Genomic DNA, 19,305 nt, shown 5'->3' with positions numbered 1-19,305 from the left:
CAGGTCATACCAAAGACTCGTGGGACCCAGTGCCTCCCTGCTTGACACTCAGCATCAAGGGTTGGATTGGGGGTATAAGTCCCTGCGACATACTAGCGTCATGTCCAGGGGGTGTACTTGTACATCAAGCTGCCTCACGCTACAGAAACAGGAGATAGGCTCCTGCCCTATGGGCCTCATGGCTCGGCAAGGCTACTTACTTACTAGTTTTAGTCGACTAAATCTACAGTTGATTTAGTCAACTCAAATTTATTGTGGCGGGCCTTGATGTCGTCATGACTGATTTTGGCTGAAAATAGTCGATCTACAAGCTCACAACAGGTCGCAGCATTGTGAGCTTGTTAAAGAATTATGAAAGAATTATCCAATGTGGTACATTTTTCTTTTCTTTTTTGTTAAACCAAGAAAAGGAAATGAGCAGCTCCAAACGTTGCATCAAACATATGCACAGATATAAGAAGTGTCTTATATTATTAATATTGATCCTTTTCACAAGCAACAACTGTTAACTTATGCTCCTTTAACGGAGTAATTAAAAGAACCGTGGCAGTTCAAATATCATTATTGAATCTGGAGCTTAGACAAACTATGTTGCTTATAACTTAAGTTGTCCATGAATATTCAGCCATTATACAGCATTGATAATTGCATTCGCCAGCTACTACACTTAGGACAACATTATCTTTAAATTATTGCCAGGATGTGTGTTGTGCACCTTCATGCTAGACAGATGATGACACACACATGGTCCCTGGAGGATGGACCCTACAGATCATATCACACACATGGTCCCTGGAGGATGGACCCTACAGATCATATCACACACATAGTCCCTGGAGGATGGACCCTACAGATCATATCACACACATGGTCCCTGGAGGATGGACCCTACAGATATTATCACACACATGGTCCCTGGAGGATGTACCCTACAGATCATATCACACACATGGTCCCTGGAGGATGGACCCTACAGATTAAGTGACTCCATGGCCTTTCCCTCTAGGTCAACTTTGTACCACTTTCAAAAGCTTTGGCTGTTTTTTATATTACATCGCATCGAGGGACTCGCTTTGATAATTAACCAGACCTACAAGCTGTCAATGTGTTGCGATGCAAAGCAATGTACGCTTATAGATCTGTGAGTGACACCTTTCAACTTGTTCTACTGAGTGCTTTCACCACAGTGAAGCGGATTTTATGGTGTTAAAAGGGGCGTGGAACAATGCAGAACAATGCAGACAATACAGACAATGCACTAATCACTATTTGAAATGCAGACACCTTTTATGCCAACCTTCATTTATAATTATAGTGTTAACTGTAATGGCAGATTGACTCTAGGATGTTTCTATTCACTTGACTACTAACCGAGCCTTTCTGCAGTTCCTCACAGCTGGGATCAGTCTCCTTCGCCCCTCCTCTGATGTGTTGTATTTGTCCAGGTCCAACTCTTCCAGAACCTCCTCTGACATCTGCAGCATGACGGCCAGAGCTGAACACTGGGTCTCAGACAGTTTCTCTGTTCTGTTCTCTGACTTCAGGAACTGTTGGATCTTCTGATGTAGTGAGTGGTCGTTCATCTCCATCAGACAGTTTGGGAACCACAGACCTAGACTAATAGAGTGATAATAGATTAGTACAGTAGGTAGATGCATATTGAATACGTATTAATGCGTACCACGGTAAAGCTCGATAACTGTGGCGTATCTACAAGGGGTTGGAGGGGTTGAACGTCGAAAATAGCCGATCTGCAAGCTCACAAGTGTTGTGTCCTCGCCGCGCTGTGATTCAATTCAGTTCAATTTTATTAAAGTGTCGACTCACAACAAGTTGTCTCAAGACACTTTACATGTAGAGCAGAGAACCAACATAGATCCCACCCTGAGCATTAAGACATTTGGAGACAGTGAGCTTGTAGATCAGCTATTTTCGGTGCACAACCACGTTGTATGTCGAAGTAGCCTATACATTTGCCTTAAAGGGATATTACACGATCACTATCAAGCTTATTAATACATTCTCACCACAGCATTCATATTATATTCACATAATACAGTACATAATAAAACAGAAGTGATCAAAATAAATGTGGTAAATGTATCTTACTTTAGAACTTCCAGTCTACAGTGTGGGCTCTTCAGTGAAGCACAGAGTCCTGAGTCCTGCAGGTCGTTTTCACTGAGGTCCAATTCTCTCAAATGGGAAGGATTAGAGCTGAGAGCTGAAGACACATCTTCAACGTCTGTCTTTCTGAGTTCACAGCCAGCAAGTCTGTGAATGCAGATTAAATAAGAGATTATCAAAACAAATTATACCGAATACCCTGACAAGCAAGAATTGTAGGTATTTCATTTAGTTTGACTCGGCTGCACAGATACATGTTGTGTTTGAGTCTTCCGTAATATTCGCCAATTTACCAAATTGTTTTTAAAAATGTTTTAAAAGTCATTAAATTGTACCTTTAGAAATGTGCAGATACTAGTCTGTATATACTTAAACTGTTACTGTTGAGTGAGAAACCACACTAGTTAAGCTAATCATCTGGGGACCCCCTTGGGGGTCCAGACCCTCAGTTTGGGAACCACAGGCCTAGACTAATATAATGATAATTGATTGGTACAGTGGGAACCACAGGCCTAGACTAATATAATGATATTTGATTGGTACAGTAGGTAGATGCAGGATATTGATTATGTGTTGATCTGTTGCGTACCTCAGTAAAGCTTGATAACTGTGGCGTAGCTACAACGGGTCGCACGTACACAATAGACAATCTACAAGCTCACAAGTGTTGTGTCCTCGACGCGTTGTGATTCAATTCAGTTACATTTTATTAAAGTGTCGACTCACAACAAGTTGTCTCAAGACACTTTACATGTAGAGCAGAGAACCAACATAGATCCCAGAGCATTAAGACATTTGGAGACAGTGAGCTTGTAGATCAGCTATTTTCGGAGCGCAACCACGTTGTATGTCGAAGTAGCCTATACATTTGCCTTAAAGGGATATTACACGATCACTATCAAGCTTATTAATACATTCTCACCACAGCATTCATATTATATTCACATAATACAGTACATAATAAAACAGAAGTGATCAAAATAAATGTGGTAAATGTATCTTACTTTAGAACTTCCAGTCTACAGTGTGGGCTCTTCAGTGAAGCACAGAGTCCTGAGTCCTGCAGGTCGTTTTCACTGAGGTCCAATTCTCTCAAATGGGAAGGATTAGAGCTGAGAGCTGAAGACACAACTTCAACGTCTGTCTTTCTGAGTTTACAGCCAACAAGTCTGTGAATGCAGATTAAATAAGAGATTATCAAAACAAATTATACCGAATACCCTGACAAGCAAGAATTGTAGGTATTTCATTTAGTTTGACTCGGCTGCACAGATACATGTTGTGTTTGAGTCTTCCGTAATATTCGCCAATTTACCAAATTGGTTTTAAAAATGTTTTAAAAGTCATTAAATTGTACCTTTAGAAATGTGCAGATACTAGTCTGTATATACTTAAACTGTTACTGTTGAGTGAGAAACCACACTAGTTAAGCTAATCATCTGGGGACCCCCTTGGGGGTCCAGACCCTCAGTTTGGGAACCACAGGCCTAGACTAATATAATGATAATTGATTGGTACAGTGGGAACCACAGGCCTAGACTAATATAATGATATTTGATTGGTACAGTAGGTAGATGCAGGATATTGATTATGTGTTGATCTGTTGCGTACCTCAGTAAAGCTTGATAACTGTGGCGTAGCTACAACGGGTCGCACGTACACAATAGACAATCTACAAGCTCACAAGTGTTGTGTCCTCGACGCGTTGTGATTCAATTCAGTTACATTTTATTAAAGTGTCGACTCACAACAAGTTGTCTCAAGACACTTTACATGTAGAGCAGAGAACCAACATAGATCCCAGAGCATTAAGACATTTGGAGACAGTGAGCTTGTAGATCAGCTATTTTCGGAGCGCAACCACGTTGTATGTCGAAGTAGCCTATACATTTGCCTTAAAGGGATATTACACGATCACTATCAAGCTTATTAATACATTCTCACCACAGCATTCATATTATATTCACATAATACAGTACATAATAAAACAGAAGTGATCAAAATAAATGTGGTAAATGTATCTTACTTTAGAACTTCCAGTCTACAGTGTGGGCTCTTCAGTGAAGCACAGAGTCCTGAGTCCTGCAGGTCGTTTTCACTGAGGTCCAATTCTCTCAAATGGGAAGGATTAGAGCTGAGAGCTGAAGACACAACTTCAACGTCTGTCTTTCTGAGTTTACAGCCAACAATTCTGTGAATGCAGATTAAATAAGAGATTATAAAAAAAAAAGATTCCTAGTTCACTGTCATTGAAGTTAACTAAAACATCTCCTATCTAGTTATCCAGAGATATATCACCACTTGACAACACCGAATGACTGTACAGAGGAAGATAGACATTTTGATATCAAAGACTTCAACCAGCAGTTGAAGTTGAAGTGAGTGAAATGAAGACTGACCAACAACATTGCATATTTACTGCCTAAACGGTGTAAAAGCTTTACAAACAAGCTACTGGAGACCAGCATTTAGTCTCTATTTCTGTTCCCTGTCTCCTCAAGCTGGGCCACAGCTGTATGCTTTACTGTTAGTTTGAATTTACCCCTATATTATAATATTGCATAACCTACAATATTATAACATTTCATAACCTACAATATTATAACATTTCATAACCTACAATATTATAACATTTCATAATATACATTATAACATTTCATAACCTACAATATTATAACATTTCATAACATACAATATTATAACATTTCATAACATACAATATTATAACATTTCATAACCTACAATATTATAACATTTCATAACATACACAATGTTATAAGTCCTGTCCAGTGTTGTTTTTGGCAGCACATTTTGATTTTAGTTTTTGTCATAGTCTCTTGAATAGCTTTCATTTAGTTTTAGTCACATTTTAGTCACCTGGAATGTTTTAGTGTTTGGTCTAGTTTTAGACACCAGCTCAGTGGCCTTGTGGTTAGAGTGTCCGCCCTGAGACTGGGAGGTCGTGGTTCGATCCCTAGCCAGGTCATACCAAAGACTCGTGGGACCCAGTGCCTCCCTGCTTGACACTCAGCATCAAGGGTTGGATTGGGGGTATAAGTCCCTGCGACATACTAGCGTCATGTCCAGGGGGTGTACTTGTACATCAAGCTGCCTCACGCTACAGAAACAGGAGATAGGCTCCTGCCCTATGGGCCTCATGGCTCGGCAAGGCTACTTACTTACTAGTTTTAGTCGACTAAATCTACAGTTGATTTAGTCAACTCAAATTTATTGTGGCGGGCCTTGATGTCGTCATGACTGATTTTGGCTGAAAATAGTCGATCTACAACCTCACAACAGGTCGCAGCATTGTGAGCTTGTTAAAGAATTATGAAAGAATTATCCAATGTGGTACATTTTTCTTTTCTTTTTTGTTAAACCAAGAAAAGGAAATGAGCAGCTCCAAACGTTGCATCAAACATATGCACAGATATAAGAAGTGTCTTATATTATTAATATTGATCCTTTTCACAAGCAACAACTGTTAACTTATGCTCCTTTAACGGAGTAATTAAAAGAACCGTGGCAGTTCAAATATCATTATTGAATCTGGAGCTTAGACAAACTATGTTGCTTATAACTTAAGTTGTCCATGAATATTCAGCCATTATACAGCATTGATAATTGCATTCGCCAGCTACTACACTTAGGACAACATTATCTTTAAATTATTGCCAGGATGTGTGTTGTGCACCTTCATGCTAGACAGATGATGACACACACATGGTCCCTGGAGGATGGACCCTACAGATCATATCACACACATGGTCCCTGGAGGATGGACCCTACAGATCATATCACACACATGGTCCCTGGAGGATGGACCCTACAGATCATATCACACACATAGTCCCTGGAGGATGGACCCTACAGATCATATCACACACATGGTCCCTGGAGGATGGACCCTACAGATATTATCACACACATGGTCCCTGGAGGATGTACCCTACAGATCATATCACACACATGGTCCCTGGAGGATGGACCCTACAGATTAAGTGACTCCATGGCCTTTCCCTCTAGGTCAACTTTGTACCACTTTCAAAAGCTTTGGCTGTTTTTTATATTACATCGCATCGAGGGACTCGCTTTGATAATTAACCAGACCTACAAGCTGTCAATGTGTTGCGATGCAAAGCAATGTACGCTTATAGATCTGTGAGTGACACCTTTCAACTTGTTCTACTGAGTGCTTTCACCACAGTGAAGCGGATTTTATGGTGTTAAAAGGGGCGTGGAACAATGCAGAACAATGCAGACAATACAGACAATGCACTAATCACTATTTGAAATGCAGACACCTTTTATGCCAACCTTCATTTATAATTATAGTGTTAACTGTAATGGCAGATTGACTCTAGGATGTTTCTATTCACTTGACTACTAACCGAGCCTTTCTGCAGTTCCTCACAGCTGGGATCAGTCTCCTTCGCCCCTCCTCTGATGTGTTGTATTTGTCCAGGTCCAACTCTTCCAGAACCTCCTCTGACATCTGCAGCATGACGGCCAGAGCTGAACACTGGGTCTCAGACAGTTTCTCTGTTCTGTTCTCTGACTTCAGGTACTGTTGGATCTCCTGATGTAATGATTGGTCGTTCATCTCCATCAGACAGTGGAACATGTTGATACATCTGTCAGGAGAGGCATCATCACGAGTTAACATCTCCTTCAGGTTCTGGATGGCTTTCTGGATCTCCTCTGGACTTTCTTCTTTTTCGTTATTTTTCTGACCCAGCAGACCTCCTAACAGACCCAGCAGACCTCCATACAGACTTTTATTTGGCTCACCCAGCAGGCCTCCTAACAGACCCAGCAGACCTCCATACAGACTTTTCTTTGGCTCACCCAGCAGGCCTCCTAACAGACTTTGGTTGGACTCCAGTGAGAGGCCATGAAGGAACCGAACAAGTAGGTCCAGGTGGCCATTTTTACTCTTCAGGGATTTTTCCATAGCAGCTTTCAGGAAGTCGGAGAGGGAGCTCTTACCCCTGTATTTTTCATCTTCCAGGAATGTCTTCAGTACCTTCATGTTCTTCTGTGTGAAACAGTGGTACAGGTAGACTGCAGCCATAAACTCCTGGATGCTCAGATGAACAAAGCTGTAGACCGTTTTCTGAAACAGCACATCCTCTCTCTTGAAGATCTGCGTGCACACTCCTGAGTACAGCGAGGCGTCTTTCACATCAAGACCACACTCTTCCAGGTCTTCTTGGTAGAACATGATGCTACTTTTCTCCAGATGTCCAAATGCCAGCATGGCCAGGTTCAGAAGAACATCCCTGTCAGTCTCTGTGAGTTGCTGTTGAGTCCCCTTTTCGTTTGCTTTCTTTTTGACATCATGAGTCTCATCATACTTCTGCTTCTTCCTGTTTGTCAGAACCATCAGGAAGTGGCAGCACATCTCAGTCAGGGTCTTGGGCAGCTGTCCAATGGTGGTGTGTGTCCTCAACATGTCCAGCAGAACGGTAGCAATGATCCAACAGAAGAGTGGGATGTAACACATGATGTAGAGGCTCCTCGATGTCTTCAAGTGTGAGAGAACTCTGTCGGCCAGCTTCTCTTCACTGAATCTCTTCTTGAAGTACTTCTCCTTCTGGGGGTCTGTGAACCCTCGCACTTCTGTCACCATGTCAACACATGCAGGAGGGATCTGATTGGCTGCTGCAGGTCTGGTGGTTATCCAGAGGAGGGCCGAGGGGAGCAGATTCCTCTTGATGAGGTTTGTCACCAGAGCATCCACCGATGATGTCACTGTGACATCAGAGATGATTTCATTTTTGTCGAAGTGCAATGGAGACCTGCCTTCATCGAGGCCATCGAAGATGAAGCAAACTTTCCAGGCAGCGAGCTGCTCTGCTGTGACCTTCTTTAATGTTGGGTGAAAATCATGGATCAGGTTGAGAAGGCTGTACTGCTTATCTCTGACCAAGTTCAGCTCCCGGAATGAAAAGGGAACCACGAGATCTATATCTTGATTCTCCAAACCTCTTGCCCAGTCCAGAAGAAACTTGCGCACAGAGAATGTTTTTCCAATGCCAGCGATGCCTTCGGTCAGAACACTTGTGCTGGGTGTCTTTCTGCCAGGGAGGAGGATCTTAAAGATTTTACAGCAGTTGATTGGTTCATGGAAGGTCTTCATGTTGGAAGCTGTTTCAAGCTGTATCACCTCATGTTGGCGATTAACCCCTTCACTCTCTCCCACTGAGATGTAGAGCTCTGAGTAGGTGCCGGTGACGGAGGTTCCAGACTCTTCCGTCATGTCGTCTTTCGCTTCATCAGAACTGTTCAGACTGTCCTTATAATCGTTCAAAATACTGACATCTGAAATGAGAAGAACATTTATGTTTTAAACATTGAGGTTAATTTATAACTTTACATGTATACAGCACACATTCATTATACATTAAATACCTCCAGAAACTATGCAATTTGTTCAGAAAAACAGGCAAAAGTAACAACACAAGATCAGTTGTTTTTGTCCAGCTGTTGCACTTGGATATAATTGATACAGACAATAATTATTTGAACATTTAGTCTATGATTTCAATTTATTAGCATGAATTTTCAATGAGTGCACATTCTTACTTTGTCCACCTGTGTTTTGACTGGGTGTCTTCAGTCCAGGTGTTGTTTGACTGGGTGTCTTCAGTCCAGGTGTTGTTTGACTGGGTGTGGTGAGTCCAGGTGTGGTTTGACTGCAGTGTCAGAGACACGCACGCACGCACGCACGCACACACACACACACACACACACACACACACACACACACACACACACACACACACACACACACACACACACACACACACGTCAACATATTCCATGTGAGACCTGGTATATTCTTCGTCGTACTACGTGGTGTTGCATGCTGAAAATAGCAACGTGTCACGTCCACCACACGTTGTGAGCAGCTAGTTTCAGCACATGGAAATATGTCGTTTAGAAACTTTCCCCTTCACAATAAAAGCACATCAGCTTTCACATGTTCATTCCATATAAAGAAAAGACGAGCAAAGTGGGCAAGGATTATGAATTCGGTGGCATTTCACATTGCAAAAGGGTGCAGGAAGAGTGGGCACGTGGGTACCTCAGTGTTAAATATCCTTATTGGCCATTAGGTTGAACATGCCCATTGCCCATGCAGAAGAGTGGGCACATGGGCACCTCCGTGTTAAATATCCTTAGTGGCCATTAGGTTGAACATGCCCATGCAGAAGGTAAGGGGTGTGTCTCATTTCTGTTTCATATAGCCAAATGATAATAACGATATGGAAAAATGCACTATAGGTTAATTCATTATAATAATTTCCTATAGAATGTGTGTGAGTGAGAAATATTCCATGTTATGTGCTTAATTTAAGGCATTTATGCTTCAGCCAAGAAAACCTTTGCTAGCCTTGCTGATAAGGTCATACAAAGAAAAAGTTGGTGCTACCTAAGTTGTGGTGGCGCTACCAACTGAAAAGGTAGGTGGCACCAGTGCTACCTGTGAAAAGGTTAGTCTGGAGCCCTGATTGTAACAGTTATCTCCTTAAAGGCCCAATGTCACGCCCCTCGGGAGATAAGAACGGCTATCAAACAATGCTATCATGATGATGAAGTCATAGTGCCGATTAACTTTCCGCATCTACTTCTATGTGGGCTCGCCGGGCTTGGTGACAGTAGTAGCATAGCAACTTATGCTACTATTTTGGTGTCACATTTAGCTCCATACTGGGTGAAAGTCTCATTAAAAAAAAAAATGTTTGCTCGAAAATCTTAGTTACAATGACATTGAGTTGACGTGTTTTTTGTTTTAGGGTAACTGTTGCATAATCGCAATTCCGCACTCGAGTCCCATGCCCCGGCCATCTAGCTCTCTCTCTCTCGCCCGCTGACATGCCCTCAACCACGGCTAAGTTCAGCCTGCTGCGGAGCCCTGCTCACAGGTTGAGTAGCGGCACTGCACCGGGCTAAAATGCATATCAGTCTTCAAATATCCTATGTACCACAACATTGTTCAAGTACGTGTGTTTATGCTTATTCATTGTAATAATCAATATCGCTATGATGATTTATCGCCGCGCATGTAGTCTAGCCCGTCTCAGATGCCCCCTCTCACCGCCGGGGCACTGAGCCTAGTCTTCTGGTCATGCTGCAGTGCAGGCTGTTCACAGCACACACACAGCAAGCAGTGAACTGGGCTGTGTGTGTGAGAGAGAGATAGAGAGAGAGAGAGAGAGAGAGAGAGAGAGAGAGAAAGAGAAAGAGAGCCCCCCTCCCCACTCGGCTCGGACAACCAGGCCGATAATTCATCATAGCGATATATTGATTATTACAATGAATACAAACAAACACACTATAGTTCACTTGAACAATATTGTGGTAACTAACTACGGTATTACAGTGGGTGTACAGTCAGCCTGCGGCTGAGAGGGGAAGAAAGAAAGGGAAGAGAACAGTAGTCGTGCTGCGGGGCTCAGGGCTCTACTCAGAGCGGGCAGACAGGGTTGTTGGTGGCCGGGGGAAGGTGGGACTCGAGTCCGAAATTTGCACTTGTGCTGCAGTTCCCCTAAAAAACACCACGCCAACCTCAATTGCATTCTAACTAACAGTTTTTTTCAATTACATTTATAGCCAATATGACGCTAAATGTACCGTCAAAAACGCTAGCCTGACGTAGTAGCCACTTGTTGCTAGCGCCGTAGCCCATCGCAAACGCTTTCAAACTGTTTTCAGTCAGACCACGTGATGTACTGTACCACCCATATTAATTTCGGGGCGTGGCATTGCATTGGACGTGGCATTGGACCTTTAACACATTCCGACCAGGATTACTGCATGTTTTTGTGAGGGTACCTACCCTAGGGGACACGGGGAGACCATGTGAGGGTACCTACCCTAGGGGACACGGGGAGAACATGTGAGGGTACCTACCCTAGGGGACACGGGGAGAACATGTGAGGGTACCTACCCTAGGGGACACGGGGAGAACATGTGAGGGTACCTATCCTAGAGGACACGGGGAGAACATGTGAGGGTACCTACCCTAGGGGACACGGGGAGAACATGTGAGGGTACCTACCCTAGGGGACACGGGGAGAACATGTGAGGGTACCTACCCTAGGGGACACGGGGAGAACATGTGAGGGTACCTACCCTAGGGGACACCGGGAGAACATGTAAGGGTACTATACCTTAGGGGACACTGGGAGAACATTTGAGGGTACCAACCCTATAGGGACACGGGGAGAACATGTGAGGGTACTATAGGGAAACGGGGAGAACATGTGAGGGTACTATACCCTAGGGGACACGGGGAGAACATGTGAGAGTACCAACCCTAGGGGACACGGGGAGAACATGTGAGGGTACTATACCCTAGGGGAAACGGGGAGAACATACAAACTCCACACAGAAAGGCCCCTTCGCCAACCCCGACTCGGGTGTGGGCATTGATGACGCAGAGGAGAGAACACGCCCCCAGCGCCCACATCGGGAATCGAACCCAGGATCTTCTAGCTGTGAGGCGACAACACTACCGACTGTGCCACTGTCCCCCCTCTTGGTTTTATTTTTTATAAAGATTTTAAACTTAATAAACAAATCAGCTCCGTCGTTAAAACTCTCTTCTTCCAAATTCCAATCATCGCCACGGTCAAATCCTACCTCCCCTAAAAACAGCTGGAGATGGTTATCCATGCTTTGATTTCATCAAGAATAGATTATTGCAAGTCTTTGTATATTGGCATCGACCAGGCATCACTGAGGCGTTTACAGCTAGTGCAGAACACAGCTGCCCGCCATCTCACCGCCAGTATAAAATATGTTATAATACCTCCCCCTAAAAACAGCTGGAGATGGTTATCCATGCTTTGATTTCATCAAGAATAGATTATTGCAACTCTTTGTATATTGGCATCGACCAGGCATCACTCAGGCGTTTACAGCTAGTGCAGAACACAGCTGCCCGCCATCTCACCATCAGTATAAAATATGTTATAGTGTATTGCATAAGGAGAAGACCCTGGAGCAGCACGGACATTTAGAGCCTTTTATTTAGGTGCTGAGTATACAAACGACTAACGTTGCGGTCTTCATCAGAGTCATGACTCTGATGAAGACCGCAAGGTCGAAACGTTAGTCGTTTGTATACTCAGCACCTAAATAAAAGGCTCTAAATGTCCGTGCTGCTCCAGTCTCTTCTCCTTATGCAACTCATGATGTCCTTGCACCTGTGAAGCACCGGATCAGCCATTTCAGGCTTGAGGCGCGTTGGTAGACTCCCTTTATGTTATAGTGTATATTGTATAGTGTTATAGTGTATATCGTATAGTGTTACAGTGTTATAGTGTTGTATATATTTATAGGAGGGTTGACATACTGTGAATCAGGAGGTCCAGGTTCGTTACTGAAGTCAGGAGGATTTCCTCTAGACCTGTCACTCTTCACAGACAGAAGGCTGGGAGTTGGAGACTCTGCTCTGTGGTGGACACTTCTGGAATCATACAAACAGAAATAACAATACATAAACAACAGAGACAGTGAATAATACTACTTGAAAACATACTAAGTAAATAACAGACAGTAATTAGCATGACAGTAGCTTGTATTCCATGTAGTACAAACGGTGCAATGTAATGATTTGCCCAAGGAGATAAAGACAAGTGCCTCTCTAAACACTTAAAATTTAGGTCAGGATTGAGAAGGCGTTTTTAGAATCCTGAATGGGTCTGTTGAATTAAACAATTGTAACAGTTATCTCCTTAACACATTCCGACCAGGATTACTGCATGTTTGTGTGAGGGTACCTGCCCTAGGGGACACGGGGAGAACACGTGAGGGTACCTACCCTAGGGGACACGGGTAGAACACGTGAGGGTACCTACCCTAGGGGACACAGGGAGAACATGTGAGGGTACGTACCCTAGGGGACATGGGGAGAACATGTGAGGGTACCTACCCTAGGGGACACGGGGAGAACATGTGAGGGTACCTACCCTAGGGGACACGGGGAGAACATGTGAGGGTACCTACCTTAGAGGACACTGGGAGAACATGTTAGGGTACCTACCCTAGGGGAAACGGGGAGAACATACAAACTCCACACAGAAAGGCCCCTTCGCCAACCCCGACTCGGGTATGGGCATTGATGACGCAGAGGAGAGAACACGCCCCCAGCGCCCACAGCTGGAATTGAACCCAGGATCTTCTAGCTGTGAGGCGACAACACTAACGACTGTGCCACTGTCCCCCCTCTTGGTTTTATTTTTGATAAAGATTTTAAACTTAATAAACAAATCAGCTCCGTCGTTAAAACTCTCTTCTTCCAAATTCCAATCATCGCCACGGTCAAATCCTACCTCCCCCTAAAAACAGCTGGAGATGGTTATCCATGCTTTGATTTAGTCAAGAATAGATTATTGCAACTCTTTGTATATTGGCATCGACCAGGCATCACTCAGGCGTTTACAGCTAGTGCAGAACACAGCTGCCCGCCATCTCACCATCAGTATAAAATATGTTATAGTGTATTGCATAAGGAGAAGACCCTGGAGCAGCACGGACATTTAGAGCCTTTTATTTAGGTGCTGAGTATACAAACGAATAACGTTGCGGTCTTCATCAGAGTCATGACTCTGATGAAGACCGCAAGGTCGAAACGTTAGTCGTTTGTATACTCAGCACCTAAATAAAAGGCTCTAAATGTCCGTGCTGCTCCAGTCTCTTCTCCTTATGCAACTCATGATGTCCTTGCACCTGTGAAGCACCGGATCAGCCGTTTCAGGCTTGAGGTGCGTTGGTAGACTCCCTTTATGTTATAGTGTATATTGTATAGTGTTATAGTGTATATCGTATAGTGTTACAGTGTTATAGTGTTGTATATATTTATAGGAGGGTTGACATACTGTGAATCAGGAGGTCCAGGTTCGTTACTGAAGTCAGGAGGATTTCCTCTAGACCTGTCACTCTTCACAGACAGAAGGCTGGGAGTTGGAGACTCTGCTCTGTGGTGGACACTTCTGGAATCATACAAACAGAAATAACAATACATAAACAACAGAGACAGTGAATAATGCTACTAGAAATAATACTAAGTAAATAACAGACAGTAATTAGCATAACAGTAGCTTGTATTCCATGTAGTACAAATGGTGCAATGGAATGATTTGCCCAAGGAGATAAAGACAACACACTTAAAACACTTAAAACTTAGGTCAGAATTGAGAAGCCGTTTTTAGAATCCTCAATGGGTCTGTTGAATTGAGCAATTGTAACAGTTTTCTCCTTAACACATTCCAACCAGGATTACTGCAAGTTTTTGTGAGGCTACCTACCCATAGGGGACACGGGGAGAACATGTGAGGGTACCTACCCTAGGGGACACCGGGAGAACATGTAAGGGTACTATACCTTAGGGGACACTGGGAGAACATTTGAGGGTACCAACCCTATAGGGACACGGGGAGAACATGTGAGGGTACCTACCCTACGGGACACGGGGAGAACATGTGAGGGTACCTACCCTAGGGGACACGGGGAGAACATGTGCGGGTACCTACCCTAGGGGACACGGGCAGAACATGTGAGGGTACCTACCCTAGGGACAGTGGGAGAACATGTAAGGGTACTATACCTTAGGGGACACTGGGAGAACATTTGAGGGTACCAACCCTATAGGGACACGGGGAGAACATGTGAGGGTACTATACCCTAGGGGACACGGGGAGAACATGTGAGAGTACCAACCCTAGGGGAAACGGGGAGAACATACAAACTCCACACAGAAAGGCCCCTTCGCCAACCCCGACTCGGGTATGGGCATTGATGACGCAGAGGAGAGAACACGCCCCCAGCGCCCACAGCGGGAATGGAACCCAGGATCTTCTAGCTGTGAGGCGACAACACTACCGACTGTGCCACTGTTCCCCCACTTGGTTTTATTTTTGATAAAGATTTTAAACTTAATAAACAATACAGCTCCGTCGTTAAAACTCTCTTCTTCCAAATTCCAATCATCGCCACGGTCAAATCCTACCTCCCCCTAAAAACAGCTGGAGATGGTTATCCATGCTTTGATTTCATCAAGAATAGATTATTGCAACTCTTTGTATATTGGCATCGACCAGGCATCACTCAGGCGTTTACAGCTAGTGCAGAACACAGCTGCCCGCCATCTCACCGTCAGTATAAAATATGTTATAGTGTATTGCATAAGGAGAAGACCCTGGAGCAGCACGGACATTTAGAGCCTTTTATTTAGGTGCTGAGTATACAAACGAATAACGTTGCGGTCTTCATCAGAGTCATGACTCTGATGAAGACCGCAAGGTCGAAACGTTAGTCGTTTGTATACTCAGCACTGCTCCAGTCTCTTCTCCTTATGCAACTCATGATGTCCTTGCACCTGTGAAGCACCGGATCAGCCGTTTCAGGCTTGAGGCGCGTTTATGTTATAGTGTATATTATTGTATAGTGTTATAGTGTATATCGTATAGTGTTACAGTGTTATAGTGTTGTATATATTTATAGGAGGGTTGACATACTGTGAATCAGGAGGTCCAGGTTCGTTACTGAAGTCAGGAGGATTTCCTCTAGACCTGTCACTCTTCACAGACAGAAGGCTGGGAGTTGGAGACTCTGCTCTGTGGTGGACACTTCTGGAATCATACAAACAGAAATAACAATACATAAACAACAGAGACAGTGAATAATACTACTTGAAAACATACTAAGTAAATAACAGACAGTAATTAGCATAACAGTAGCTTGTATTCCATGTAGTACAAACGGTGCAATGTAATGATTTTCCCAAGGAGATAAAGACAAGTGCCTCTCTAAACACTTAAAATTTAGGTCAGGATTGATAAGGCGTTTTTAGAATCCTGAATGGGTCTGTTGAATTAAACAATTGTAACAGTTATCTCCTTAACACATTCCGACCAGGATTACTGCATGTTTGTGTGAGGGTACCTGCCCTAGGGGACACGGGGAGAACACGTGAGGGTACCTACCCTAGGGGACACGGGTAGAACACGTGAGGGTACCTACCCTAGGGGACACAGGGAGAACATGTGAGGGTACGTACCCTAGGGGACATGGGGAGAACATGTGAGGGTACCTACCCTAGGGGACACGGGGAGAACATGTGAGGGTACCTACCCTAGGGGACACGGGGAGAACATGTGAGGGTACCTACCCTAGGGGACACGGGGAGAACATGTGAGGGTACCTACCCTAGGGGACACGGGGAGAACATGTGAGGGTACCTACCCTAGAGAACACTGGGAGAACATGTTAGGGTACCTACGCTAGGGGAAACGGGGAGAACATACAAACTCCACACAGAAAGGCCCCTTCGCCAACCCCGACTCGGGTATGGGCATTGATGACGCAGAGGAGAGAACACGCCCCCAGCGCCCACAGCTGGAATTGAACCCAGGATCTTCTAGCTGTGAGGCGACAACACTACCGACTGTGCCACTGTCCCCCCTCTTGGTTTTATTTTTGATAACGATTTTAAACTTAATAAACAAATCAGCTCCGTCGTTAAAACTCTCTTCTTCCAAATTCCAATCATCGCCACGGTCAAATCCTACCTCCCCCTAAAAACAGCTGGAGATGGTTATCCATGCTTTGATTTAGTCAAGAATAGATTATTGCAACTCTTTGTATATTGGCATCGACCAGGCATCACTCAGGCGTTTACAGCTAGTGCAGAACACAGCTGCCCGCCATCTCACCATCAGTATAAAATATGTTATAGTGTATTGCATAAGGAGAAGACCCTGGAGCAGCACGGACATTTAGAGCCTTTTATTTAGGTGCTGAGTATACAAACGACTAACGTTGCGGTCTTCATCAGAGTCATGACTCTGATGAAGACCGCAAGGTCGAAACGTTAGTCGTTTGTATACTCAGCACCTAAATAAAAGGCTCTAAATGTCCGTGCTGCTCCAGTCTCTTCTCCTTATGCAACTCATGATGTCCTTGCACCTGTGAAGCACCGGATCAGCCGTTTCAGGCTTGAGGCGCGTTGGTAGACTCCCTTTATGTTATAGTGTATATTGTATAGTGTTATAGTGTATATCGTATAGTGTTACAGTGTTATAGTGTTGTATATATTTATAGGAGGGTTGACATACTGTGAATCAGGAGGTCCAGGTTCGTTACTGAAGTCAGGAGGATTTCCTCTAGACCTGTCACTCTTCACAGACAGAAGGCTGGGAGTTGGAGACTCTGCTCTGTGGTGGACACTTCTGGAATCATACAAACAGAAATAACAATACATAAACAACAGAGACAGTGAATAATACTACTTGAAAACATACTAAGTAAATAACAGACAGTAATTAGCATAACAGTAGCTTGTATTCCATGTAGTACAAACGGTGCAATGGAATGATTTGCCCAATGAGATAAAGACAAGTGCCTCTCTAAACACTTAAAATTTAGGTCAGGATTGAAAAGGCGTTTTTAGAATCCTGAATGGGTCTGTTGAATTAAACAATTGTAACAGTTATCTCCTTAACAAATTCCGACCAGGATTACTGCATGTTTTTGTGAGGGTACCTGCCCTAGGGGACACGGGGAGAACACGTGAGGGTACCTACCCTAGGGGACACGGGGTGAACACGTGAGGGTACCTACCCTAGGGGACACGGGGAGAACATGTGAGGGTACGTACCCTAGGGGACACGGGGAGAACATGTGAGGGTACCTACCCTAGGGGACACGGGGAGAACATGTGAGGGTACCTACCCTAGGGGACACGGGGAGAACATGTGAGGGTACCTACCCTAGGGGAAACGGGGAGAACATACAAACTCCACACAGAAAGGCCCTTTCGCCAACCCCCCCCTCGGGTATGGGCACTGATGACGCAGAGGAGAGAACGCGCCCCCAGCGCCCACAGCGGGAATCGAACCCAAGATCTTCTAGCTGTGAGGCGACAACACTACCGACTGTGCCACTGTCCCCCCTCTTGGTTTTATTTTTGATAAAGATTTTAAACTTAATAAACAAATCAGCTCCGTCATTAAAACTCTCTTCTTCCAATCATCGCCACGGTCAAATCCTGCCTCCCCCTAAAAACAGCTGGAAATGCTTATCCATGCTTTGATTTTATCAAGAATAGATTATTGCAACTCTTTGTATATTGGCATCGACCAGGCATCACTCAGGCGTTTACAGCTAGTGCAGAACACAGCTGCCCGCCTTCTCACCCGCACTATAAAATATGTTATAGTGTTTATTGTATAGTGTTACAGTGTTATAGTGTTGTATATATTTATAGGAGGGTTGACATACTGTGAATCAGGAGGTCCAGGTTCGTTACTGAAGTCAGGAGGATTTCCTCTAGACTTGTCACTCTTCACAGACAGAAGGCTGGGAGTTGGAGACTCTGCTCTGTGGTGGACACTTCTGGAATCATACAGACAGAAATAACAATACATAAACAACAGAGACAGTGAACAATACTACTATAAATAATACTAAGTAAATAACAGACAGTAATTAGCATAACAGTTGCTTGTATTCCATGTAGTACAAACGGTGCAATGGAATGATTTGCCCAAGGAGATAAAGACAAGTGCCTCTCTAAACACTTAAAACTTAGGTCAGGATTGAGAAGGCGTTTTTAGAATCCTGAATGGGTCTGTTGAATTGAGCAATTGTAGAGGGTCCTCCTCAGGAGAGCTTTGATGCTTCGGTGTCCGTGAAGAGAGAGGGAGGGACTGAGAGTCAGGAGACCACATTTTTAATCCTGGCCCCAGGACAATGCATGAGTTAAAAATCACACCCATGTGAACTGAGGTGCTCTTATCATTATATATCATCATATGTCATATTTGGTGGACATTTGATCTAATTTCTTTCATTCTCAATAGCAAATATTGAGACCTGCGGGGACAAGCTGTTTAGCAAAAAAGGGAAGGGAAAATGTTTATGGTGGACTGAATAAATTGGCATACAAAGTTGGCATACAAATTCATTTTAAGTGCAATGTGTTAAAAAAGAAAAACTAGGCTTTCTCCATGGTCTGAATAAATAAGTTTCATATTTTATTGTTAAGCCTTAACCCGGCATGTGATGAACTCTGCAGTGCTCAGTGCTCAGAAATGCAATGTCTTAATGCCACGGTTAGGTATGCACGTGACTAATGCACTGAAATGGAGATGTTTACAAGTGTAA

The 19,305-nt window shown here is 43.9% G+C and overlaps 1 protein-coding gene across 1 annotated transcript in view; it reads right to left on the bottom strand.

Annotated features, from left to right (window-relative positions):
* Positions 1–8,819, bottom strand: part of LOC310861435 (protein NLRC3-like) — a gene marked incomplete at its 3' end in the record, with an annotated part of 28,398 nt that extends 19,579 nt beyond the window's left edge. The window contains exons 1-4 of the mRNA XM_083768865.1: positions 8,716–8,819; positions 6,519–8,451; positions 3,185–3,296; positions 1,372–1,475 (exon numbers count right to left, since the gene is read on the bottom strand). Of these exons, the coding sequence (XP_083624991.1) occupies positions 1,372–1,475; positions 3,185–3,296; positions 6,519–8,389 (2,087 nt within the window). The 5' untranslated portion in view covers positions 8,390–8,451; positions 8,716–8,819. The remainder of the gene's footprint in view (positions 1–1,371; positions 1,476–3,184; positions 3,297–6,518; positions 8,452–8,715) is intronic.
* Positions 8,820–19,305: the final 10,486 nt, after the last annotated feature.

This window comes from Protomyctophum parallelum (assembly GCF_964188405.1).
Source record: "Protomyctophum parallelum genome assembly, chromosome: 7".
Classification (NCBI taxonomy): Eukaryota; Metazoa; Chordata; class Actinopteri; order Myctophiformes; family Myctophidae; genus Protomyctophum; species Protomyctophum parallelum.
This window is presented reverse-complemented; position numbering and strand designations above follow the sequence as displayed.